General features: G+C 43.1%; 1 protein-coding gene and 1 long non-coding RNA gene across 4 annotated transcripts in view; one reads left to right on the top strand and one right to left on the bottom strand.

The window, feature by feature from the left end:
* RNGTT (RNA guanylyltransferase and 5'-phosphatase) overlaps positions 1-23,092 on the bottom strand; it is a 133,550-nt gene extending 110,458 nt beyond the window's left edge. Inside the window, exons 1-6 of one of the 3 annotated variants that reach the window (XM_082216894.1) lie at positions 23,014-23,092; positions 17,523-17,632; positions 15,809-15,912; positions 15,641-15,729; positions 9,048-9,123; positions 2,909-3,161 (exon numbers count right to left, since the gene is read on the bottom strand). In XM_082216894.1, coding sequence (XP_082073020.1) covers positions 2,909-3,161; positions 9,048-9,123; positions 15,641-15,729; positions 15,809-15,912; positions 17,523-17,609 — 609 coding nt within the window. In that variant the 5' untranslated portion in view covers positions 17,610-17,632; positions 23,014-23,092. Of the gene's footprint in view, positions 1-2,908; positions 3,162-9,047; positions 9,124-15,640; positions 15,730-15,808; positions 15,913-17,522; positions 17,633-18,282; positions 18,502-23,013 lie in introns of those variants that run through there. The other 2 variants (XM_082216895.1, XM_082216893.1) reach the window with 2 other exon arrangements.
* Positions 1-25,725, top strand: part of LOC309529142 — a 598,034-nt gene that overhangs the window by 514,878 nt on the left and 57,431 nt on the right. The gene's annotated exons all lie outside the window — the stretch shown is intronic.

Genomic DNA, 25,725 nt, shown 5'->3' with positions numbered 1-25,725 from the left:
GGCTCCTGAAATTCATTCTGATTGTGCAGGTAAAATATAACTGACAGATTTCTACAGAATGTGTTGCTAGTGCATGAAAACAGGCAAGGTCCAATGATCTCAAGACATGCACCTCCAGATAGCGGAGATATTAGGTGCTATCCTGGCACCCAGGCATCCTCACTTGGTCCTAAGTGGCCAGTAAAGGTAAAGGGACCCCTGACCACATTAGGTCCAGTTGTGGCCGACTCTGGGGTTGCGGTGCTCATCTCGGTTTATTGGCCGAGGGAGCCGGCGTATAGCTTCCGGGTCATGTGGCCAGCATGACTAAGCCGCTTCTGCCGAACCAGAGCAGCACACGGAAACGCCGTTTACCTTCCCGCTGGAGCAGTACCTATTTATCTACTTGCACTTTGACGTGCTTTCGAACGGAGCGGGGACCAAGCAACGGGAGCTCACCCCGTCACAGGGATTTGAACCGCCGACCTTCTGATCAGCAAGCCCGTGGCTCTGTGGTTTAACCCACAGCGCCACCGGTGTCCGTAGCCAGGTGTAAAATGTGCCTGGCAAATTTTAAATGCTGCCCATAGCACATTTCCAACTGGCCAGCCACCTTCTTCTCGGCTGTTTGTCATTTTCCGAGAGATGGCTCTATTGCTCCCCCAGTCACCTGCCTGCTTTCAATTAAGTGGGGGATGGGTGTGTGAACAGATGTTTGGATTGAATAAGTGTCTGTGAATGGAAATAAGGATAAACTGTATATGTGCGTGAACAGACAAACAGATGGGGTGAGGCATGTATGTGGAAGAGATATGAGTGATGAAGAGTGCTGAATGGCTCTGGCCTTGCCCACTGCCAACCGTGGCTCTGCCCACCACTGGCATGCAGTGCCAAAAACATTACACCTGAGGGAATGCGGCCCCTTAGCAATTCGGCTAATGGTAGCTTTTTAGTGACCTCAACAAGCAAAATGCTAAAGGATACCTGACAAGCTCTTCTCCTCATAGTTCTGCATTCCTATAGTTCAGTCAGATACAGGGCTGCCTCCTCCTCTATTCAGCTACTGGCAAAGCTAAAGCTTTCAATAGAACTCTTCTTCCCTACACTCCTTGACAAAGAGAGCGCATCCAAAGATGTAAAACTGAATTATATGAATATGCATATTAACCAAACTATTCTACTCCCTCGAATCGCTTCATCTTTGAATTCTGCTTCAATTATTAATATGCTTATTCGCACAATTTAGCTTTATGGTTTTTTTCAAATGACTAGGTGATAAAACGAGGGACAGTCATGGAGCTGCATCTCTTTCTCTACTGTGGTTTTGAATTAACAGATGAGAATTTAGTTTGAATAAAAGAAGATACAGCCTAATGTGTTGATGGCAGATCACACTTTCCCGAAGAAGGGATAATGGAGGGAAACTACCATTGCCACAACCATTCTATCTATGCTTATGGAGGTCTGCCCTATGCCAGAGAAATTTTTAATTAAAAAAAAATATCAATGCACACATCTGTAGTATAGCATCACTTTCAAAATTCTGGGTGTTAAAAAACTCCTTCCACTGAGTATGAACCACTGCTAAGCCCCGCCTCTTAGTAGCCATTCAGAACCAAAGGCCCTGCAGTGAGGGAAAGGAAAGCAGCAAGGGAGGCAAGATGCACAGAGTCCTCAGCGTCATCTGCACCTGCTGCTTCACCAGCTGGCCCAAAGTCAGATATTTAAGATTATAAACCTCACTATTATTTTCCAATATGCCAAGAATGGCAAAACAAGCAGATAAAATATATAGAATGTGAAACCCTATCCAATCAAATGCCAAAACACAGTCCATTTGCTGCAATCACATCAAGGAAAGAAAGTTTGTCTTCAGCTAAACCATTAGTCACAGAAATCTATTTTTAAAAGTTCACATAACTGCTTGCCATGTCAACTAAAATAGATAAGGTTATGTACAATCTGTTTACTAATTTAAGCATTCAGACTTTCAATTTTGCGGCTAGCTGAAAAGCGTCACAGTTGTGAATTTCCATCCATTAATTAAAAGTCCCATGGCTCTAATCTTTGAAAGAAAAACTATTCACAGAAAAGCCATTAAGTTACCAGTTATGAATTTACATGACTCTGACTCCCTAGAGAAACACAATTCTAAACTTTTATACCCCAAATTTAGAAAACAAAAAGGGTTTCCATCATCTTCTGTATCCAGGTTCCTTGTACTGGAACTATTCTTCCCTTACACCCCAGAGTTATCCAACACAAAAATAGAGTGCTAATTCTGTAGCAAAATTTTGAGATTCCAGAGCATTTCAAAATTAAGCAACTACTTCTACCCTAAGGAAATTGCATAGGGTACTAGATACAAATAGCTGTCAATGTTTGTACTGGTTTATTACAGAATTCAGGGCCTTTTGAATGAAGTTCTGGTGGTTAGTGAAAAGGAAGTGAAAAGAAAGCATTGAACAGTAGGATGAAAACACAGGACTACCAAGCAAAGCAGAAAAGGAACAATTTCAAAGCCCTTTTGCCTGCTTTCCAGAATTTTATCACACTTGCTGCCTTCACTCCTCCCGACCCCTGACACGCTGGGACCTGAAAGTCTTGCATGCGCCCAGAGGTAAACTTTCCTTCTGTCAACATTAGAACTCATCCCACCCCCACCCCCATGCATTTTAGTTGCCTAAAAGAAGAATGTGTGGCTAAATCCAAAACATTGGTGTCTGCAACCCAAACATCTTGTTTGTCCATTTTCCCAGCCCATTCTGTTTGCACTCTATGCAGAGTCTTCTACTTTTTACATTTCAGGAGCAACTCTGTTGCCCTAGTATAGCAAATAACACGAAAACAGTTTCCTAAATCTCTGCAGCTCCTAAACTTTGTTTTAGCTAACTTCAAATACAGCTAAGGTCTCTTGGGACAACATTACCAGCTTTAAGTGTTCTTTTCTCCTTTTGCCTGAAAATGAAGTTGATGACCCAGCTTCTGATTCGGGGGTTCTTGGTTTGCAGTTATCATCCTCATCCTCTTCTTCATCTTCATCAAAGCACCACTCTGGCAAAGGGGGAGGGGTCGGCGCCTCCACTCCATCGCCATATCGACGGAAGAGTTCTTTCAAATAATCACCTTTATAAATACCAGGTGGTCTGGCTTGGGCAAAAATAGCCACAGCTGCTTCAATGCTGCAACAAAGCAGAAATTGTCAGGGAATTATTTCAGCACGTTAAATGCTTCATTTCTGCAACCCCAATCATTATGGTCCCCAACAAGGTATCACCATAGTTCACCATCAAATTTAATCAATATTCTGCTCAGGTTGAGTAAGCATATAATTAAGTATTCAGAAAGAGTCTCAAACACAAGAATGCATTCCTTATGATGACAAAATGACAGCCCTGCTGCAAAATGAAGAAAGAATGCAAGGAATCTTCCCAACTAAGCCTGACTGAAATGCCATAAGCAAGGCTCAGTGCTGCCCACCCATTTCTGCAGGGTAGATTCAGAAAGTCTCCAAACCTATGACAAGCCTCAGCCTACAGGACTGTAACTCAGAACACTCTATGGTCCACAGGGCATACAAGTTATTGTAATGCTGAACAGGAGTTCTTGTGGCCAAACCCTGGAGTCCTGGCAATACCTTACTGAGCTTATGAGACTCCACAGACATATATTCACTGAAGATCAAGGCAATTCAGAGGACATTCCCCATAGAACAGCACCTAGCGAAAGTGCATATTTCAGTATCTTACTGATACTCCAAAAGAGCAAAAAACTGGCAAGAGGAACAGTGGATACTAGCTACTTTCAACGTCTGCATCTTAGGCGAAAAAACCAGTTTTCCTCAATACTGCACTTCCCCCCTGCAAATGCAGGAAATGACAAATAATAGGCATTTGGCAGCCCTATCATATATTAAGAAACAGCCTGGTACTTTCATGGGGTAAAACTGCCTTGGGGGGGATCAAGCTGATTGCTAAAGGAGAGTCTGAAGTAGGCTCCCACTGATTAACTGGAGAGTTCTCCATCTGGACAACCTTTCCATAAACTAGCTCTAAAACTCATTTCAGAAGTCACCATGTATCTACAGCTTTTCTGCTTCATACGCTAAAGGGATGATGTGGATGGACTATTCTACAAGGAACACATTTTTCCACCAGTAAATAATGTCTGCTAGCTTTAAAGAACAATGCAGCAAAGGGGACTTTTCTAATGGTAATGAACCCACTCTATATAATTGTCACATTAAGGAAATTCTCCTAATAGTCTCTCCCTGCTCCCCATTTTTAGTAAACTGTGTTTTAAATCTGCTGCATTAGCCCACAATGGTTTGCCTTTGGCAAGATGAACAAGTGTAATTACTAGTTAACTATTTGCCAGAGGAAAGCTATCTAACATGATGTGCTAAGACCTTTCCTCAAACAAACAAACACACACACACACACACGTATATTCCTGGGATAATGTGTGTCCATAATGAGTTGTATCCAGCAAAGACACAATGAGTAGACCCAATAAAATGAATGGATTTAAGTTAGTATTGACTTATGTCTAGAGATTTCAAAGAGTATAACTTCGTTGGGAATACAACTCAATGTGCTGCTGATAATATCAACCTGCTGGTGGAATAATGCTGTTTGGGTTTTTCTCTTATTCCATAAATATATGGCTCACCTTTACTATTTAGAAAAGCTAAATTATTTTTCTGGTTATTGTTTCTCGAAGTACATTTAATACAGTATTGTGATTAAAAGTATATACCGCATTTCATTTCGAGAAAAAACACCTAGGCAGTTCACAAAACAGTAATTAACTGGTTGTAATTATATTACTTACATTTCTATATATATTTATATCTGAGTAAACATATCTATTTATTCCAATTCATTTTAAACAGCCGTTTTAAATAATCAGACCTCCTGATTCAAATGCTTCCATTTTATCTGTCTTGCTAGCTATTGAAGGTAGGGCACCACTGCTTGCATCTATTGCATCTAAAAAGAAGAGTATGTGCTTAAAGATGCTTTCAACACACAAAATCCCACAGCAAGGGTCAAGACAAACAGCACCCTTTTAAACTTCAGAGCAAGCCATTTGGCCACAAAGTCAATAATGAAAAAGCAGTGGGTCACAACCACCTTCAGGATTCATGAAGTAACAGAAAGGAAGAAGAGGAGCCTTCTGGATCAGGCCAGTGGCCCCTCTCATCCAGCCTCCTGTTCTCATAATGGCGGATCAGATGCCTATGGGAAACCAGCAAGCAGGATTTGTGCCCACTCCTGTGTTTCCAGCAACTGGTATTCAGAAACATTGCTGCCTCCAACAGTGGAGGGAGACCACAGCCATCATGGCTAGCAGCCTTTAATAGCCCTCTCCTCCATGAATTTGTCTAATCCTTTTTTAAAGCCATCCCAGTTTGGGGCTATCACTGCCTCCTGTGGCAGAGAGTTCCACAGTTTTAACTATGCACTGAGTAAAGAAGTATCTTTTCTCTTATCTGCCCTGAATTTCCCAACATGCAGCTCCAAGGATAGCTACAAAAATGCAAAGTCTGTAACATACATTATCGCTAATCATTCAATAAGTGACACATTGTGGTATGTGGACTTGCCGAATCAATTTAGGAATAACAATTGCACAGTCAGGTGGCGTATGAAGTCTGCTGTCACTGGATTTGTTGGCAAAGTTTGTAAACACCAACATTCTTTGTCAAACTTATGCCCTATTCAGAACTGTAAAGTATCCTGTAAAAGCTTGGAAAGGATACATGCATGCTTTTTAGCAATTAAATGCATGAGAACATTTACATGATTCTGGACGAGTGAAATTATTCCTGCTCTTAATATTCTAGTGAAAGACCTCTCTTTTCAGCAAGACCTTGGGCTAAAAGCTCCTGTGTTAAAATAAAGGTATTTGTATGCAGGTTTTCAGGGGGGAAGGATTGGATGTTGTTGCCAAGTGCAAAAGACCTGGTATTGTTTAGCTTTTTTATGTTTCTGGTTTAAAGGCACTATTATTAATGTGAGACCTTAAAAACCTGTCAGTGCACAAATAATACTAGGACAACTTATGAGGACAGCCACAGAAAAACAATTTTCTGATAAACAGAAGAATCTTTTCGCAGCTGCAAAACAAACATACCCAAGGGCTAAAAGATAAAGCTAGAAAATTAAAACTAGAAACATGGTATACATAAAATCCACTGAAACTTTTCATCAAAGCAAATCAACAGCAGACTAGGTAACTTTAAGCCCTTAAGAATCAGAACAGAGTATCTTAAGAGAAGATACAATCTAGTTCAACAAGATGTGTATATGAAAGATCACGATTCAAAGAGGAGCTAGAGGACGCCATGGTGTTCACAGGATCAAAATGTTTAAAAACTAAGGGTTGTATCCAATGCCATGTGAGCAGCATTCTGCACACACACACAGTGGCACTTTTCCTTCCTCTCTTCTCCCCATGTGCCCCCTAAATTTGCTCCAAAGGGTCCCCAACCCCCAGTCTGTTGCATAGCAAAAAAAGAAGTGTTGGCTGCAACCCTGAAACTGCCTGTAGCTTGCCTCAAGGGGCAATTGTATCAGTTTTCCACCTTCAGGCAAGGGGAAGAGATAGAGAATGAATTGTTTGTTTCCAATTTAATTAATATGGCTGGCAGTTTGTCACAAGCCACCAGACAGTTCTTCTTTCTGCTAAAACTACACCTTTGTGGGTGAGAAAAAACTTGTTTGTATGTGTTTTGATCCAACTGGAAAGAGGGCCAAGTAGGGAACACAAAAGGAGGAGCAGCCAGAGGTGCATAAAACCCAGCTGCCCTGCATTATTGGAGGGCAGCACAGTAGAGCAGCTCTGAAAACTATCCACCTTGATTTGAGCATTTCATTGCAGAAAAAAGGGGGGTATCAATATAAATCTTAAACAGTTAAATAAAAAAAGGAAAGTATGTTTCTTGTTATGATACAAAAAGGCCTCAGAAATCATAATACTAGATTGAAATGCACGTAAGTTGTAGGTAATATTCCCATGTATCATTATCATGTAACCAAACCAGACCAAACTGGTTGTTAAAGTTACACACACTCAACTCACAAGGATTCCTCCAGGAGTCTTGCTAGGTACCTACTGAATGCCAGTAACAGCACTCTAGCATCTGCTGTATTGCAATAATAATAATAATAATAATAATAATAATAATAATAATAATAATAATAAATTTTATTTATATCCCGCCCTCCCCAGCCAAAGCCAGGCTCAGGGCGGCTAACAACAATAAAACAGTACAAAAGTACAGCATAAACAACACTCTAAAATCATTCATTATAAAATTAATTAATTCAAGCCACTGGCAACCATTGGGCCAGAGCTCCGCGAAGATTGACGAAGGAGGGAGTCAGGCTGTGCCCTGGCCAAAGGCCTGGTGGAACAGCTCTGTCTTGCAGGCCCTGCAGAAAGATGTCAAGTCCTGCAGGGCCCTAGTCTCTTGTGACAGAGTGTTCCACCAGATCGGAGCCACAGCCGAAAAAGCCCTGGCTCTAGTTGAGGCCAGCCTAACCTCTCTGTGGCCTGGGACCTTCAAGATGTTTTTATTTGAAGACCGCAAGTTTCTCTGTGGGGCATACGAGGAGAGGCGGTCCCGTAGGTACGAGGGTCCTAGGCCGTATAGGGCTTTAAAGGTTAAAACCAGCACCTTAAATCTGATCCTGTACTCCACCGGGAGCCAGTGCAGCTGGTATAGCACCAGGCGAATGTGATCTTGCAGCGAAGACCCCGTAAGGAGTCTCGCTGCAGCATTCTGCACCCGCTGGAGTTTCTGGGTCAGTCTCAAGGGCAGCCCCACATAGAGCGAGTTACAATAATCCAGTCTGGAGGTGACCGTCGCATGGATCACAGTGGCTAGGTCAGGGCAAGATAGGTAAGGAGCCAACTGCTTAGCTTGGCAGAGATGGAAAAATGCCGCCTTTGTTATAGCTGCAATCTGCGCCTCCATGGAAAGGGAGGTGTTGAAGATTACACGCAAACTCTTAACGGTCGGTGCTGGCACTAATTGCGCCCCCGCAAGAGATGGGAGTTGCCCCCCCAATCCCATATCGCCCCGTCCCAGCCACAGGACCTCTGTCTTCGAAGGATTTAGCTTCAACCGGCTCCCACGTAACCATCCAGCCACAGCTTCCAAACATCTGGTCAGTGTGTCTGGGGCCGAGTCAGGATGGCCATCCATCAACAGATAGAGTTGAGTGTCATCGGCATACTGATGGCAACCCAGCCCAAAACTCCGAACAAGCTGGGTGAGTGGGCGCATAAAGATGTTAAAAAGCATCAGGGAGAGTATTGCACCCTGAGGTACTCCACACACCAAGGAGTGGTGCGATTAAAATTCCCCCCCAAGCGCCACCCTCTGTCCCCGACCAGAGAGAAACGAGTGCAGCCATTGAAGGACTGTGCCCTGGATCCCCACGTCGGCAATGCGGTGGTCCAGAAGTTCGTGATCGACCATGTGGAAAGCTGCTGACAGATTTATGACATAAAAGGGCCAAAATCTGACACTTACTTAGTTAACCTGTAACATCCAACTTATTATCAGTGGGGACTTTGTAATCATATCAGCTCCTAATTTCAAGACACATTTTCCTGGAGGTGGAGGCAGGGGGAGGGTGGATAGGAAGGAGGTGGTGGTAGTAGTAGTAGTAGTAGTAGTAGTAGTAGTAGTAATAATAATTTTCTTATTTATACCATGCCCATCTGGCTAGGTTTCCCCAGACACTCTAAACAGAACACTAAAACAGAATAAAACTTCAAACATTAAAAACTTCCTTCCTCTTAAGTTGCAGTCAATTAACTCCTCCCTGGCAATACTACGATCTATCAACTACTATTCCACATTTGCCACATTAATGAAAGAGATATTGGAAAAGATCATCTAATATTATCATCAGCATTCCTGAATCTTGTATACTAAAAGATAAGGGTGCTATAATAGATTAAGCTACAAATTACAGCAACCAGCCCACCCATAAAACAATGCAATGTTTACAGACAATCCATTTTTAAATTTAAAAAAAGTATAAAGTTACCTCCAGTCCAACTTCTCAACCAGAAAGGCACAGATAAGAAAACCAGTACGATTGAAACCATGTGTACAATGAACACCTAAAAAACAAAAATTAATTGCAGTTACAGAGACTATTTTAAAGCACCAATATTCCTTTTCTGACACAGTCAGCCCTCAAATAGGTTCTCCCTTCAGGGTGGGGTCAGTTGACTGCTACATTTCTCTCCCCCTGGCACATATTTGGAACAGCAACTCTGTGCTGGAAGAAATCAGAGCGGAAGCTGGATTAGGTAGGCTATAAATGCTTCCATGAGTAAACAAGCATTTCATTTTTTTTTCGTTCTACTTTCAGCCAGGGGCTGAAGGCAGAAGTGCAACCTATTACTCATGAATGTAGTTCTCCCAAGAAGGATGGCTTTGAGCTTCCTTGATGCAAGCACCAGGCCCTACATTATTCTGAGGAGGCTTTTCTTTCCTTCCCACCAAAGATGTCGATCTTTCATTTTTCAGGAAAAGTGAGAGAGAGAACTTTGAACTCTGCTCTCATTTGGTACAAGGCACTTGCCAAGGTCACAGTGCCCAATCCCAACCCATTAGGTCTTCCAAACTGTTTTACTCAAACTTCCTCAAATTACCCTGGCCACAGCAGCTATATCCAGCTACGTCTTTCTTTGTCCTTTGCCATTCTCCTCCCTGTTCCACTATAATGTGCAAAGAGAACAAGCACCTACAGTAGTGCTATGATCTGTAACTGGGCACATTTTAAGCAATATTTCTAACCACAGTTTTTCCAGAATCCAACATTATTCTTCTGTTTCAAAATATTAGGCAAATAAATGTGCCTGAGCTAAAAGGAAGACTGCTTTTGCACATTACAGAATGTCAGTTTTTTGGTCTTCCTTTGAATTACTTCCATCAAAAGATTCCCATTCTTATAACATGAATTCTGATAAAATCTCATTACTAATACACATCCATATCAGTAGCCTGCACGGAAGCAGCTTAACATCAATTACTGTACTGATTAACAGGTGCAAGTATTCCATTTCTCCAACACAAGTATTTGTAGGAACCAAAGAAAGGACTATAAAGAATTTAGCAATCCAAAACCTGGAGGTGTGGGGAGGGTAAGGGAGATTACATCTCTTTAAAAGATAAAGGGACCCCTGACCATTAGGTCCAGTCGTGACCGACTCTGGGGTTGCGGCGCTCATCTCACTTTATTGGCCAAGGGAGCTGGCGTACAGCTTCCGGGTCATGTGGCCAGCATGACTAAGCCGCTTCTGGCGAACCAGAGCAGCGCACAGAAACGCCGTTTACCTTCCCGCCGGAGCGGTACCTATTTATCTACTTGCACTTTGATGTGGTTTCGAACTGTTAGGTTGGCAGAAGCAGGGACCGAGCAGCAGGAGCTCACCCCGTCGCGGGGATTCGAACCGCCGACCTTCTGATTGGCAAGTCTTAGGCTCTGTGGTTTAACCCACAGCGCCACCCACGTCCCTTACTTGCTATCAAACAAACAAAGATTCTTCACTTAGTGTTACTGACTAGAATATCAGGGTAGGCAAAGAAGTAACATATTCAATCAACACAGGATTCACAAGATGTAATGTCAGTCACCGGCTTAGATGGCTTTAAGTGGGCATCAGGAAAATTCATAGAGTACAGATGGGGTCAAAAGATACTAGCTATGAGAAGTTAAACAGAACCTCGTGGTTCAGAGACAATACGCCTCTGAATACCAGTGACTGGGAGAAAGGCTTCATGTCCCATTTGAAGGCTTCTCATAGGTTTGAGATGCTGAACGAGGGGAGCCCTTGGTCTGATCCAACAGGGCTCTCCCTATGTTTTAGGGAACCTTCCACAATAGCTTGCATTTTATGACCACATTGCACTCTGTTATTAAAACAAAGGTCAAAGATCATCAATCAGCTACAAGAAAATTCCTGAAGTATTAGATTTATGACTTAAGTTCTTATATCTGCAGTATGTTTTTTTTAAAATACAAAACCGCTTAAGAATATTATTCCTGTGGCAATATCTCCATCTAGTGGCCAATTTTAAAATATATTAAAACTACAAAGTTACTGATTATAACCAGCTTGGTTTCTTTAATCTTGAGTCTAAATTAAAATACAACTGTCAGATTTAGATGTCTTTGTTTGCATTGGTTTTGTTATTCAAGACAATAACTAATTAAAGCAAATAGTTCTGTCCTTTACAGTTCCTACTTAATTCTCATCTGCTGAAAACATTTTTAGAGACTTAATTATTTCACTGTTGGTCCTTTGGTCCATCAGGAGAAAAGGCGGGGTATAATAAAATAAGGTCCAATGAATAGAACAAATGGAATAGTGTCATGATGTTATTTACAATTCTCCAGCACTTCTCAATTATACTTGACTCTACCTGCAGAAGTATCACCTATTTTCCCTTAGCAATGTTTGCAGAAAACCTACCAGATGTGAAGTTTTTAATATGCTAATATTCAAGAAAAAGAGGTAAAAATATTAATGCAAGATGAAACTTAATGTCAGCCTTGTGAACCATGTCAAAAATGTTTTGATTTATGCAGTATAAAATAAACAATGTGAAGCACTATATGTTCGCTGTATCCTAACATCAAAAATTTACAGCCCATCACTGAAAATTACATTTAAAACAAGTATCTGTTATGAACTGTTTTAGAAGCAGGTAACAATACCCAGTTTCACTGCAAATTGCTTATCCAGTGGCAAGTCCTTTCTGCACTATAACTGAATGTGCAGTTTTAGCCACTGTGTGCTGCAGAAATAACAGTGCAATATCCCAACCATACACATGAATGCATAATAGATATGAGCCCACTAAAGTACTTTGCTCTTTGGGGAATTTTAAAAACATGCTTGCTGTATATTTCTGAATTTGTTTTTTTGTGTGTTTTTTGTTTTGTTGTACACCTTTTTTAACCTTTTTTAAAATGCTAAAGGTATTCACAAAGAGAAAAGTTGTGTACCATTCATCACAACATGATTCTATACCACAATTTACAATTGCTGTGAACATGTTATCCAAGGTCAAAAGATAAAGGCTCAAAGGACTCTCCTTCCTCTGGAAGTGAGGTAGCATATTTTGCTGATCTCCCCTTCCCTCCTTCATCCCCTTGAAAATCTGATCCAAAGGGTGAAGGAACCCTCCGAAGAGGCATGAGAGGTAGTAGGAGGGGGAAAGGAAGACGGGTAAAAAAAAAGGCCTTTTCACTTCTGTACTCCAGACAAGCCTCTGCTCAATCCCAGTTCCCTCTGTAAAGAGCCCTTTGCGATCCAAACAATAGCGCTTTAACTGCTCATAAAAATCAAATAACCCTTTTTTAAAAACCTACCTTGTTGCAAGACAAGCTGATTTGTTCTGTATAAATTTAACACATGTGCACTGTTCACACATACACCAATAAAACAAACAAACACACCCTCCTGAACACACAGAAAGCTTCTAAGAAAACTGCTTTTCTTCCCCCAAGAAATGATGTTCCTATCAACCCCAACTTAACCTCTGTAAGAGAACTATGCAAAGTATCACTTGTCTGCTCATCTGGGGAGAGTAACAACTACCTCGAACAGGCATTTGGGTATCAAACTTCTCCTTCTAACAGAGGAAAATGTACACACACTATACCCCAGTTCTGTGTTTAAAACAGAACCATGCCACAGAGGCTACACACATGCCCTCTCCCCATTTTATATCATTAAGAAACCACTAATCATTTAAACACAAGAAGGCTGCCTTGTACCAGGTCAGAATTATCTGTCCACTTGCTCAGTACCAACTTATCTGACAATCAGCAGTTCTACAGTGCCTTAACACAAAGGTCCTTGGTGCTAATTTCATAATGCCATTATACAAATCTACGGTGCAGCCACACTTGGATTACTGCGTACAGTTGTACTCACCTCACCTACAAAAAGCATATTGTGGAGCTGGAAAGGCAGCCAAAATGATCAAGGGGGTGAGGAAAGATTACATCAGGTGGGGCTTTTTAGTTTAAGGAAAGGCAAGTAAGAGAAGACATGGCAGAGATGTAGAAAAGCATGCATGGGGTGGCGGAAAGTGGGCAGAGAAAATTGTTATCCCTCTCGCATAAGATTAAGAACACAGGAACATTCAATGAAGCCAAATGCTTAATGTTTCAGGACAGACAAAAGAAAGTACTTCTTCAAACAAAGCATAGTTAAATTATGGAATCTACTCCCTCAAGGAACAGTGACAGCCACCAATTTGGATGCCTTTAAAAGGTGTTTAAGGATAAGGCTACTAGCCACAAGTGTTGTGTCCTACCTTCACTGTCTGAGACTGCATTTTCAATAGGTCTACTCTGAGTAAAACGCAGCCGAATACCACCCACAGATGCCGCAACAGAGAGGAGCTAGGGACATTCTCTTTCCACTTCTGATCAATTCAGTGCTGCTGTCTCAAGTGGAAAGACTTACAGAAGTGGATGGGCACTTGTAAGCTGTCTAATCCAACCTCCTGCTCAGTACAGAAAAGCCAGAACTAGAGCATCTGCAACAGATGGCTGTTCAGCCTCCCCTTAAAGCTCCTACCTCTAGGAAATTGGTTCCACTGCTGGACTGATTTTGTTGTCGATATGTTTCTCCTAATGCTCAGTTGAAATGTGCCCTCCTACAATTTACGCCCCTACCCACTGAGACTGTATACACTTACATTTTCCTGTGGAGAACTTGGAATACTATGTAACAAATAATGTATTTCATTAATTTTACTCACGCCTCTGAAACTGGCAATTGGGGGGGGGGGTTAAAAAATGAGCCTATGCTTTATGCCAGTGGTTCCCAACTAGCTAAGTACTGCGGACTTGGTGTTGAACCAAAGGTGAAGTGCTCTGAAAGCCCTGCTTATGCCATATTGATAGTCAAGGTGACCCCATCCTTGATTGTTAGTAGCTGTAGCACTGAGCTCATACACAGCTCATTAATTGGCCGGCCTGGATATAGTACCGTAGATTCCGGCATATAAGGCGACTTTTGAACCCCAGAAAATCTTCTCCAAAGTTGGGGGTTGCCTTATACGCCGGGTATGGTTGTGGCAGGTGGTGACGGCTGCGCAGGAGGCAGCGGCTGTGAGCTGGAGAGTTAACCCGAGCAGCGACGGCTGCGCGGGAAGCAGCCAGGCAGCGGCTGCGGGCTGGAGAGAGTTAACCCGTGCGGTGACTCTTCCCACCCACCCTCAAGCCCTTGCCCGCTCGCTCGCTCGTCCGCCCACCATGGGGACCACCAAATAGCAGGCAGCTATCCCGAAGCAGCAGCAACTGCAGCCTCCCCTTCCTGCGGCAAGGTGGTACATGGCTTTGGCCGGGGCTCCAAGGAGCTGGGCATCCCCAGAACTGCCAGAACTACCAGCCGGTAAGCGCAGCCTGCCGCTTTGCTGGATGGCCGATCGGGGCTCGCTCGCTCGCCTTGCCTTGGGCTGCTGCTAGTTGGCTACAGGCGGGGGTAGTCTTATATGGCGAGTATATCCCAAACTCTATATTTTGACAGGAAAAGTTGGGGGTCGTCTAATACGCCCAGTCGCCTAATACGCCGGAATCTACGGTACTCTTATTTGTGGGCTTGGGAGGTTGGGCCCAGAGCCCAGAAAGAGGAAACATCTGTAATGTTTGGGGTATCAGCCACCTGTTTCCATGTGATGTATGCTGATCTGTTGTATAAAGAATGTATGCACGTTTGCTTGGGTGTGGACAGTCCAACATCGGACACGCCATCTCCTTGCTGTGGAGTCCCACAGAAGACTTTGAGCTGGGGCAAGGGGAAGTGGCAGGTTGCTGTTGCTAAGTCTATTCCTTTCTCTTTAATAAAACACTAGAACTGAACACTCTGGCGTTTTAGGCTTCTCCCTTGGTTCTTCTGCAAAATCTGAATGCCTGTGAGCTCTCCGGCTCCGCAGGTCGCAACACCAAGCCATAGATCCCCTACTTTTGAAAATGTTGATATCACTATGGTCGTTTTTTATTATGTGAATGGTGCCATGAACCCCCTGGGTGGGTTCCACAGACAACCACCAATTAGGAACCACTGCTTTATACAATGTCTATGATTTATAGTTACTACCAAGTAATGTAGCCAAGAGGGCTAATACTACACTGTAGAAATTCATTAGGTAAATTTCAAGACTAGATATACCCAACTATACATTCAGGCCTATACATACATTACCAGTAATAACAACTATATTTTTCTCAAATTGTGGGATTCATCCAAGTTTTACTCAGAGCAAACCCACTGAAATTAATGAGCATGATTGTTAGGCCCATTAATTTCAATGGGTTTACTCTGAGTAAAACTTAGTTGACTAACACCTATTTTATTCTGTCCCAGTTGTGTAATGCTGGCCAAATTAATTTACTGCCTTTAAAGGAAGATGGTTCTTTTACCTGGAACATAACATAGGTGTACTAAATAACTCCCCCCCATAAGTACTACTGACCACACTACTACTACGGGAAATGCTCACTCCCAAATAAAACTGGTATATGGTGGGGAAATGATTGGAAGGGTGTTGTGTGAAGAGAGAGATAAACAAGGCAGAAGAATGGCAAAAACAGAAATATTAAACACGTACCTATAAGTTCTGTTGGGTTCTTATTACTAAAATGTTCACATATACGAATGAATGTTTCTGTGTTATCAGCTGTGGGGCATTCACCATGCCTGGCAAAACAAAACAGTCAAAGTTATAGAAACACTCCTCTTGTGTAAAAGCAAATACTCGTGAATTCAATCAACTTACCCTTTACACTGAAGTTTTATATATGTGATCCCATCCTTCTCTATATCACTCCTGTCATAGAACCTAGTAGTGTTTGTCAAGTCTATCAGCAGACCCATCTTAACCTGGAAGTAACAAAACCAGTGTTTAAGGCACACACAGTTCTTCCCAGGACTAACTACCCCCCCCCCGCCAAAAAAGAACTTATCAACCACTCCACACTGTCTCAACCCTTAATGCTGCTGTTGATAAAAGTGCTTTTAGCAGTCTCCACCACCACAGCAAATTGTGTGATAGACAAGCTCATCCCAAAAACAGTCTCCTAAGTTTGTGCGCATATTGTTATTTTTTTTACTTTTCCCTCAAAAGTTAGTATATTTACCTTCTGTTTGTTATCTTCAGCATGCATATCCTCTGCACATCTAACATACCTTGCCTCACTCCTCTCAAACTAGCAATTATTTTGGTTAAAAAATGTAGACATCTACTTTGAGTGTAATAATAATAATAATAATAATAATAATTTTTATTTATACCCCGCCCTCCCCAGCCAAGGTCAGGCTCAGGGTGGCTTACAAGCAATAATAAAAACAAGCTGAATGATTACAACTTAAAAACAAACTTAAAATACAATATTAAAATAATGAAACATTAAAATATTAAAATGTAGCTTCATCGCAGGAGGAGAAGGAAAAGAAAAAAGAAAGAGAGGGAGGGAATCAAATTGGCTCCAAGCCAAAGGCCAGGCAGAACAACTCTGTCTTGCAGGCCCTGCGGAAAGAAATCAGATCCTGCAGGCCCCTGGTCTCATGAGGCAGAGTGTTCCACCAGGACGGGGCCAGAGTTGAAAAGGCCCTGGCTCTGGTTGAAGCTAATCTAACTTCCTTAGGGCCCGGGACCACTAGGGTGTTGCTATTTATGGACCTTGAGGCTCTCCGTGGGGCATATCGGGAGAGGCGGTCCCGTAGGTACGAGGGTCCTAGTCCGTGAAGGGCTTTAAAGGTCAAAAGCAGCACCTTAAATCTGACCCTGTACTCCACCGGGAGCCAGTGCAGCTTGAAAAGCACTGGGTGAATATGCTCCCATGGCAGAGACCCCGTGAGGAGCCTCGCTGCAGCATTCTGCACCCGCTGGAGTTTCTGGGACAGCTTCAAGGGCAGCCCCGCGTAGAGCGAATTATAGTAGTCAAGCCTGGAGGTGACCGTCGCATGGATCACTGTGGCCACTGTGTAGACAGTAGTAAAGTGGATTTATAGCCCCAGGCTACCAGGCAACAACAATAATAAAAAGGAGAGTACCAAGAAACAATTGCATAGCCAAATCTAAATGTGAATTTGAGGCTACATGTATGCCTGGCATGCTCTGGTCCACGGGGTCACAAAGAGTCGGACACGACTAAATGACTAAACAACAACAACATATGCTATGGAAGCACACTGGGCACTTTTCCTCTGATGTGCTGTTGCACATATGCTTACAGAGTTTATACAGTTAATGTATAATGTTTCACCAGTGCAAAAGGATAGTGATTCTGTAGAGAAAGTGGCTTATTTCTATCTGTACATCTTCCCTCCGCAATTGTGATTTCCCACTATCACTGTCCCCAAACAGCCATTATGTACCACTGTCCCAAACAGCCATTATGTACAATCTTCTATTATTATACTTATCAAAGGGGAGGGGGAATCAAATGTTTATGCAGTGAAAGAAACACTTCTTTGGTTTTATTCTTTACCTTAAGACTTTTCAAGTAGTTTGATAACATACTGGGGTGGAAACGATACTCTTCAGCAACTTGATCATCATATTTTGGTCCCAACATTGTCTTCAGGGGCAAAAACTTCCCTGTGTGGCAACAAAACAAAAAAATATTACGTCTTACAGCACACCTATGGAGTCATATAAACATGTGCGACCGTTGGCATAAATCTTTGTTAAAATGCTTTCACGAGAACTGTAGCGGAGTTTGCAAGATTTCGTTTCGGTTTAAAACTAACCAAAACTAACCAAATTGAAACCCTGGCAGCACCGCCATATCCAGAACGATGAGTAAATGCTTTCATACACCTGTGGGACTCCCAAGTCCTACGTAAACGGGGAAGCTGCGTGAACCTATACACCTGTGGGACTCCCAAGTCCTACGTAAACGGGGAAGCTGCGTGAACCTGATCTGTGTCTGGACGGGGAGCCAATGTAACCTGCGCACCTGCGTCTGTCCAGGGGAGACTGTGACAATTATCTCTTTGGACTGGAGGAGAGTGAATAAACCCGAGGACCTGTCTCCGCGAAGGCCGAGTCTCTCATGGCAAGGATAACAAGGCACCAAGCGGTGCACAAGTCCTCCTCTACCCACCTGCAACCCACCGATCGCACCGGCGCGCCAGGAGGCACAGGCGCAAGTGCCCCGGGGCCGGGAGAGGCACGGCTGCCGCGCGCGAAAGCGACGCCTGTCCCGCCCTGCCGTCACCTCACCGGCCACCCCGCTCACCGCTCACCTGCCACGGGCTGCCCGCGTCTCGGGCAGCTCAGCCACCGCGGCGGGATCTTGTTGAAAGACATGGCGGCCCCGAGGCCGGAAGACTCACGCAGCCGCCTCGCTTCTCGGGGAGGCAGGACTCCCTGACAGCTCCCCCTCCCGCGCCAGTAGCAGCGGCGGTGGCGGCGGCGGCAGCAGTCCCAGGCACTTCGCACGGAAGCCGCCAGACCACAATGCACCGCGGCCGAGAGCGGCCGGTTCCGCTTCCGGGATCCATCGAACTTGCCCTTGCTCTGGCTACTCTAGGAAGAAAGGAGGCGGTGTCCCGTCCTCTCTGTGGCAGCGCGGTTGTCAAAGCGGAGACACCGCCCTTCTTCCCATAGATGTACGAAACATGTAGAGGACTACCTCAGGCTTGAAGGAGCGGGGAGTCATTATTAACTCTATTACTGTAATGCGGTGGGTTTTCAAGTAAAATATGGTTTCTGCAAGCAAGGGGTTTTAATTTAATAAAGTTTATACTGTACTGTACTGTAAAATACATATAGAGTGGGATTTAACGTAGCTCACCCAAACCCCGCAGAGAGGACTGGGGAGGCGGCGGAAAAAGGGAGGTCCCGTCGCGCCATATGTCATTTTAATAGACTAAGTTAAATTTGCACGCAACTACTGGATCCCGTCCAGCTTTGCTGGAAGGCGATGCGTCTTAACATCGCCTCGCTCCTCGCACCAAAAATGGGCGCCCTATCCAATATTAGACTGCTTCTTGTGGCAATGCAATTGTGTTAACAGGACACGTTTAAGATATAAGTTGCGTTTAAAAAAATAATAAATAAAGCCCACAAAGAAGACCTGAGTTTGAAAGTCAATCGTAGATTTTTCCGTTGTCTCCTGTGTGCAGCTTTCACTTTTACTGTTTTAGCAAGCCTGGAGGGCAGAGAAACAGTCTAGGCTTTTGCAAGAGATTCCAATTACTTTTGAGCCATCAAAAGCATTGGGGAAACCCCTTCTGAAGACCAAGAAACGGCCAGGCTAAAAAATAAATAAAAACAGGGTTACCATGTGTCCCCTTTTTCTAAGACACATCCTCGTTTTCAGACAATTTGAGACAAATTGCATTTATGTGCTTAGCAAAGTGCTGTCGGTGGGATCTGCTCAGGAGCAGGTGCTGGGGCAGTACCTCAAAGCCATCTTCCAAGCACTGGCATTTACTGCCACTTGCCTGGGCAGTGCAGTGGCGAGACAAGGTGGTGGTGAGGTCAGGGATGCACCTGTAGAGCCCATCCAGCACTCTCACCCATGTGCTTATGCAGCCTTATGCACCATTCAGGTAAACAGTGACCACACCATGGTCAGGATGGTGACACTGTGATGCCACTCCTATGTGGGTTAGTCCTAAGTGCGGGGGTGGGGGTGGCTTCCACCAGCTGAATGGCAGCCACCCAAACTCAATGCTATATTGCGGGAGAGAACAGGCATTGTAAGGCACATGGGCTGAAACCGATGCCACTTTGAAAAAACTACCAATTATCCATTATGAATACATAAAAAAACAAATACAACCCCACGGAAATTCACGTCCCTATTCCACACTGATACTTCAACTTCAAATTAGCCATCATCGGACTTCTGGGTCAGCACCATCGGTGAATGGCAGAGTTCCTCCAATTGGAGGAACGGGCTCCGTAGAAACTGGGTCTTCCTGCCGCGGCGAAGGTGGGGACCCGCTAGAAATCCCAGGCGGAGGAAGCCTGGGAACGTGGGGTTTGGCAGGGCACCAGGAGCGCCCCCCCTACTCACCAGGAACCCCTTTTTGGGGCGCCAGAGCAAAGTGGGGTGAGTGGCGCGGTGCTGCAAAAATTTTGTAAGCTAAAGCCTGGAAAGCCATGAAAAAAATCTAATTTCCTTCATTTATAATTACTGAAACCCCCCTTGGAAGTAGGAGAAAAGGGGGGAGAACTTTGTTTAACCCCTGCAGGAGAGGGAGTGAAGGATAAACTTCCACCGTCTCTAACCTGGGAATGGGGTGTCAGAGACAGAAATAGTTGGAAAGGTTCACTGACTGTGAATGGAACATTTTGACAGATAGCTAAAGAAGAGAAATAGACTGATTCCAATGTTGCCTTTTGCATTCTAAAGAAACAAAATATCTGAAAAATGAAAGTAATTTTACTTTGTTGGACTTGCCTTTAAAAAATGGATACAAATAGAAATTGTCTCCCCTAGAGGGAGCTTGTTAAATTGTTGCTGCAGTTTACTTGAGGACTCAACAGCTGTGAGTTTAAGATCGTGGGACCAGTCTTTTCTGACCTTGACTAAAGATGAGCTGGGAGGAAGATTGGGTGCTTGCTTTATGCAAGACAAGTGCCTTGCTGGAACAGATGCACGAGAAGATGGATTTGATGAATGAGAAAATGGACTTGATGACTGTTGCGGTTAACAACTGTGGACAAACAGGGAATATTGATACAGAAACCATTCAGGGACCAACTCATGAACCTGTACTGACTGGGCAAGTGCAGAAGATAATGGAGGAGGATGCGGTTGCACCTCAAATAATACAAATGGAGAAACCCGAGGCCCTACAGGAATATAAGCCGCTGTCATTGAAGATTGAAGTTGGAGTGGGCCAGGGGGAGTCTGGAGCTGAGGAGGGTCCTAACTTTGGAGAGACCTTGAAATATGTTTTTAAATATTTTTTGGATTACATTGATGACTGTGGGGAGTGGGGCTGTGGGGAATGGGCGGGTTTGATGAAGGGAGATGGAGACAATTTTGGGTTGGAACCCCCCAGAGACCTACTCCTCAATGAGAAAGGAAAGAAATTAAGAAAGAGACCAACAAATGACAAGGAAAAGGGCAAGTATAAACAAGAAGAAGAAGATCTGCAGAAGGGACATGGAAGAGACTTAAGGGCCTCGGACACAAGACTTCGAGGTTGATGGACTAGATGGAATGGACAGTAAGGAGTGACACGACCCAAGACCAGGAAGAAGAGACGTTGGATGAAGATTGGAAGAAAATTTCTAAAGAATTTTTTTTTAATTTGGGGAATTAGCCTAAAATCAATGAAAATCAAGGAAAATGTTGGAATGAAACTATATGACTCTAGCAGAAATGATATTAGGGGTTATGTATATTTGAGTACTAAGATTCAAGCTTTAAGGTACTTTATGGTAAGATAAGGTTAAATAAATTAAGGTAATTTGAATAACAGAATATGGGGAAAGATGGAAAGGATTTGTTGAGTTAATTATTAGGTTAAAATTGTTAAGATAAATTATTTAACAAAAATTGAGAAAGATGGAAAGAATTTGCTGAAATAACTAATTAAACCAGAATACAAAAAGGGAGGTGTGAGGAGGTCAATGAAACAAGCAAATGGAAGTTAAAGATATGAAATTTGGGATTTGTGTCTTTATTTTTGTCTTTTTTTGTTGTATTGCTGTATTGGTTTTTATGTTTTGTGCTTTTTCTTCTTTTTTATGTATTGTAGTGTTGTTGTTTTTTCTATTTTTTCTTTTTTTCTATTACTTTGAAACTATGAATAAATATTATTTAAAAAAACAACAACACATTAGCCATCATCCTCCAATCATAAGTAAGCTTTATAAAATCATGGAACCACTAAAAATTAAGCATAATCTCAGGAGCGAGGGGCCAAAGTGGCTGTCTCCTGTGTCTTCATAACTGTTTAGTTTTAACTTTTTATGTTTGCTACCCTGGGCTCCTTTGGGAGGAAGGGCAGGATAGGAATTTAAAACAGTAAGTGTGTCTTTAATTTTAACTACTGCCAATATAGTTCATTAGCTGAATCAGGGTTCACATTGTTTTGGAGTCAAGTCTACGTGCACACAAAACAAAACAAAAATACTCTGATTCTTCATGTTTGATTTAAATGCAGCCTTCAGTCAGTAGGTGGCGCAAAGATTTCACATACTTACACAACATTAATTGCAAAGCTTCATCTCATTGGTGTATGAATAAAGCACAATCCATAAACACATAATATATCAAAAACAGGAAGGAAAGAAACAATTGTCAAATGATTCATCAGCAGATTTCAAAACGCTGCATCAGGTTTCAGCCTTCAGCACCAAATGCCTGTGTAAATAAATGTCTTTAGATAGCAACAAAAAGTCAGTAACGAGGGGGACAACTGTATCTCCATAATGTAAGAAGAAACATGATTTGAACTGAAGCCTTAAGGGAAAATTCCCTGAACATCAGACTTATAAAGCAACAGGAAAAGTTAAAATAAGTATTAGCATTCTGTGGGGGTTTAATAATAATTTTAAAAGGACTTTAACTATTAATATTAAGCTATACAAATAAAATGCTCTAGAGGAGGTTACTGAAAGAGCAAACATTGTGTTTGTACTAAAACTCAGCCTTCAAGAAGGTAAACAATGGAACTATTGCTTTCAGAAATGTGACCTACTTTCCAGACCTTGCTGACACTAGAAGATAGCTGCCTGACCTTGAAACAGTTGGCATTGGCAACGGGCCCAACCATTGCTTCCCTAAACACAGTTCAGCTGTCCAAGGAACTAAGTGTAAAGCATGTTTATGTCTATTCTGGAAATTACGGCTGAGGCCTATGATCCCAGTGGTTCTGTTCTGAACATAATGTGCTCAGCTGTATTAATTGCCAGCCCAAAGTAAATGTGACTGCTATGTGGGAATAAAGAAGGCCTCACGTACGAATACTGAGGGAGGGCAGCACAATGTGACACACACACACCCCTACCTATATTTCAATCCACATGTCTCCATTCCTTAGGAATACATTCAGGACTGGCCCAAGCTATTTTGCTGCCAGATGCTGATGTTTCACCCTGCTAGCAACAGCTATTTACCTCAGGTTCCTCAAAGAAGCCACCCCAAGTCTTCCAAACTTTGCCAAACCTGTGGCAAAGACTTAGTTGCTATCCAATCTCTCTGGATTCTTGACAGCTATGGAGTGCCTGCCAGGCATCTTGCACTTCTTGCTTTCTCTTTTGTTTGAAATACATGTTTCGCAGCCCAGCAGTGTGAGCCTGGGGGCTTGCACAGCTGTCATGGTACAGTCATTCTAGCAGGACAGGAGGAGCTCATTGCTCATTGCACTGTGCCTCCAATCCCATTCCCTGAGATAATACGTTGTGACCAATGGTAGGGTAGGCAGAGATCTGATTTTAGAGCAAAGGAGTGCGTTATTACCAGATTTGCTAGTGCACCACTGCACACATGTATGCATGTCCTACAAGTGTTTGGTCCAAAAGTCTAATTTTGAGGAATTAGCAATACTGTTCTTGGGATCTTTACTGGAAACGGTTGTAGACAGACAGAATTTCAATGACTTTGATAACTTTGCTTAATTTAGGGGTTTGATGCAGACCAATCTTAGATTCCTTGCGCCAGAGGTAAGGTAAAGGACCCCTGGATGGTTAAGTCCAGTCAAAGGTGACTATGGGGTTGTGGCACTCATCTCAAAGGCCGAGGAAGCCGGTGTTTGTCTACAGACAGCCTTCCGGGTCATGTGTCCAGCATGACTAAACTGCTTCTGGCACAATGGAACACCATGATGGAAGCCAGAGCACATGGAAACACTGTTTACCTTCCCGCCGCAGCGATACCTATTTATCTACTTGCACTGGCATGCTTTCAAACTGCTAGGTTGGCAGGAGCTGGGACAGAGCAACAAGAGCTCATCCTGTCATGGGAATTCAAACTGCTGACCTTCTGATCAGCAAGCCCAAGATGCTCAGTCGTTTAGACCACAGCGCCACCCACGTCCCAGTGCCAGTAATGAACACACCTTAGCTGCAGTTATAATAATTATTCATAAATAAATGCTTAAAGGTGACAGTATGCAAATCTAAAATAATTCATTAGCAGCTGCAGAAAAACACAGAAAAGGATGGGTTTAATATTCCAAACACAGGCAAGCTCACCCACGCCTTGCCTGGACCATTTACTTAATTGTTATTGCGGTGATAGAGAAGCGAGACTAAAAGTAGCAAATTGCCTAATAAGGAACCATGAGACAAAGTCTTTAAAGACCCAGATTTGCTGTGCAGAAAGTAAAAGAAACAGGAAGGCAAAAAGGTTATATGCAAAGTAGTAGTTCTCCTGTCTCTGGAGAGCCTGATTAGTGTGGAACTGGGGGAAATAGTCATACCTCTGGTTGCGAACGTGATCCGTGCAGGAGGCATATTCACAACCCGCAGTGTTTGTAGCCTGAAGCGCTGTGTCTGCACATGCTCATGGTGTCATTTTGTGCTTCAGTGCATGTGTGAATGCATGTGTGAGTGTGAGTACTGTGATAGGAATTTTATGTACAGATAGGTAGCCGTGTTGGTCTGCCATAGTCAAAATAAAAAAATTCCTTCCAGTAGCACCTTAAAGACCAACTAAGTTAGTTCTTGGTATGAGCTTTCGTGTGCATGCACACTTCTTCAGATACAGATTCAGATCTGAAGAAGTGTGCATGCACACGAAAGCTCATACCAAGAACTAACTTAGTTGGTCTTTAAGGTGCTACTGGAAGGATTTTTTTTATTTTGACTAGGAATTTTATGGTCTTAGATATATGGTAATGTTCATAACTGCACGTACATAGATCAGCACGGGGGGGTCGGCCTGGAGCCATTTTGATTCCTAAGCTGACCAAATCCTTCCTCTGCAAGGTTAAACTGGAAAAGCCTCCCCATTGTCTCTTTCCTCACAAATCCTGTCTCAAGGATATGTCTGTTTGAATAAGGTGTGAGCCTGTGACCTGGCCCAGGAAATAAGTATTTTACCACTACAAAAGAATGGCCAGGCTCCCCAGGCAATCCAATCAAGTAACTTGCCAGACAGGAGATAAACTTTGACAGGAGAAAAACAACATTTAAATTTCTGTGATGTAGGTGGGATGTATCTGAGGGGTGGTCTTAGGTTACACCCCTTCTGTGATGTATGCATAATGTTTCTGGGGGTGGTCTTGATCTAGAGGATGGGAATTTCAAAAGTCTTTATAAGCCCTTGCACGGCATTTTGGGGGGTCCTCTTCCTCTCCTTCGTGTGAGGGGAGCACCCTGTTGCAACAGATCAATAAAGATCAGGCTTACTAGCTGCTTTGCTTCTCAATATTCTCTGGTTGGCCTCTGTTATTTTCTCCTACCAATAGGGAACCTATGTAAGGACTCTATATGGGTTCTTGGATACCCCATAAGGGAAAAGGGCATATTTTTATTTACAACAGTACTTCCGGATTTGGCACAGTCCACAACCCGAAAATGCGCAACTCGCAGCATTTTTAACCCGAGATATGACTGTACAGAAGAGAGGCGATTAGAAGAGTTGGAACACCAATAAGAGAGAAGGGAATCAGCTTGGTTTCTTCACTTTTAACAGATAAGGGATCCACAGAGACTGAATTAGAACTAAACCAATTGTGACTTCATTATGGGTCTGCAGTGGACTCAGTGTGTCTGTA

Source organism: Podarcis vaucheri (assembly GCF_965113315.1).
Source record: "Podarcis vaucheri genome assembly, chromosome: 3".
Classification (NCBI taxonomy): domain Eukaryota; kingdom Metazoa; phylum Chordata; class Lepidosauria; order Squamata; family Lacertidae; genus Podarcis; species Podarcis vaucheri.
This window is presented reverse-complemented; position numbering and strand designations above follow the sequence as displayed.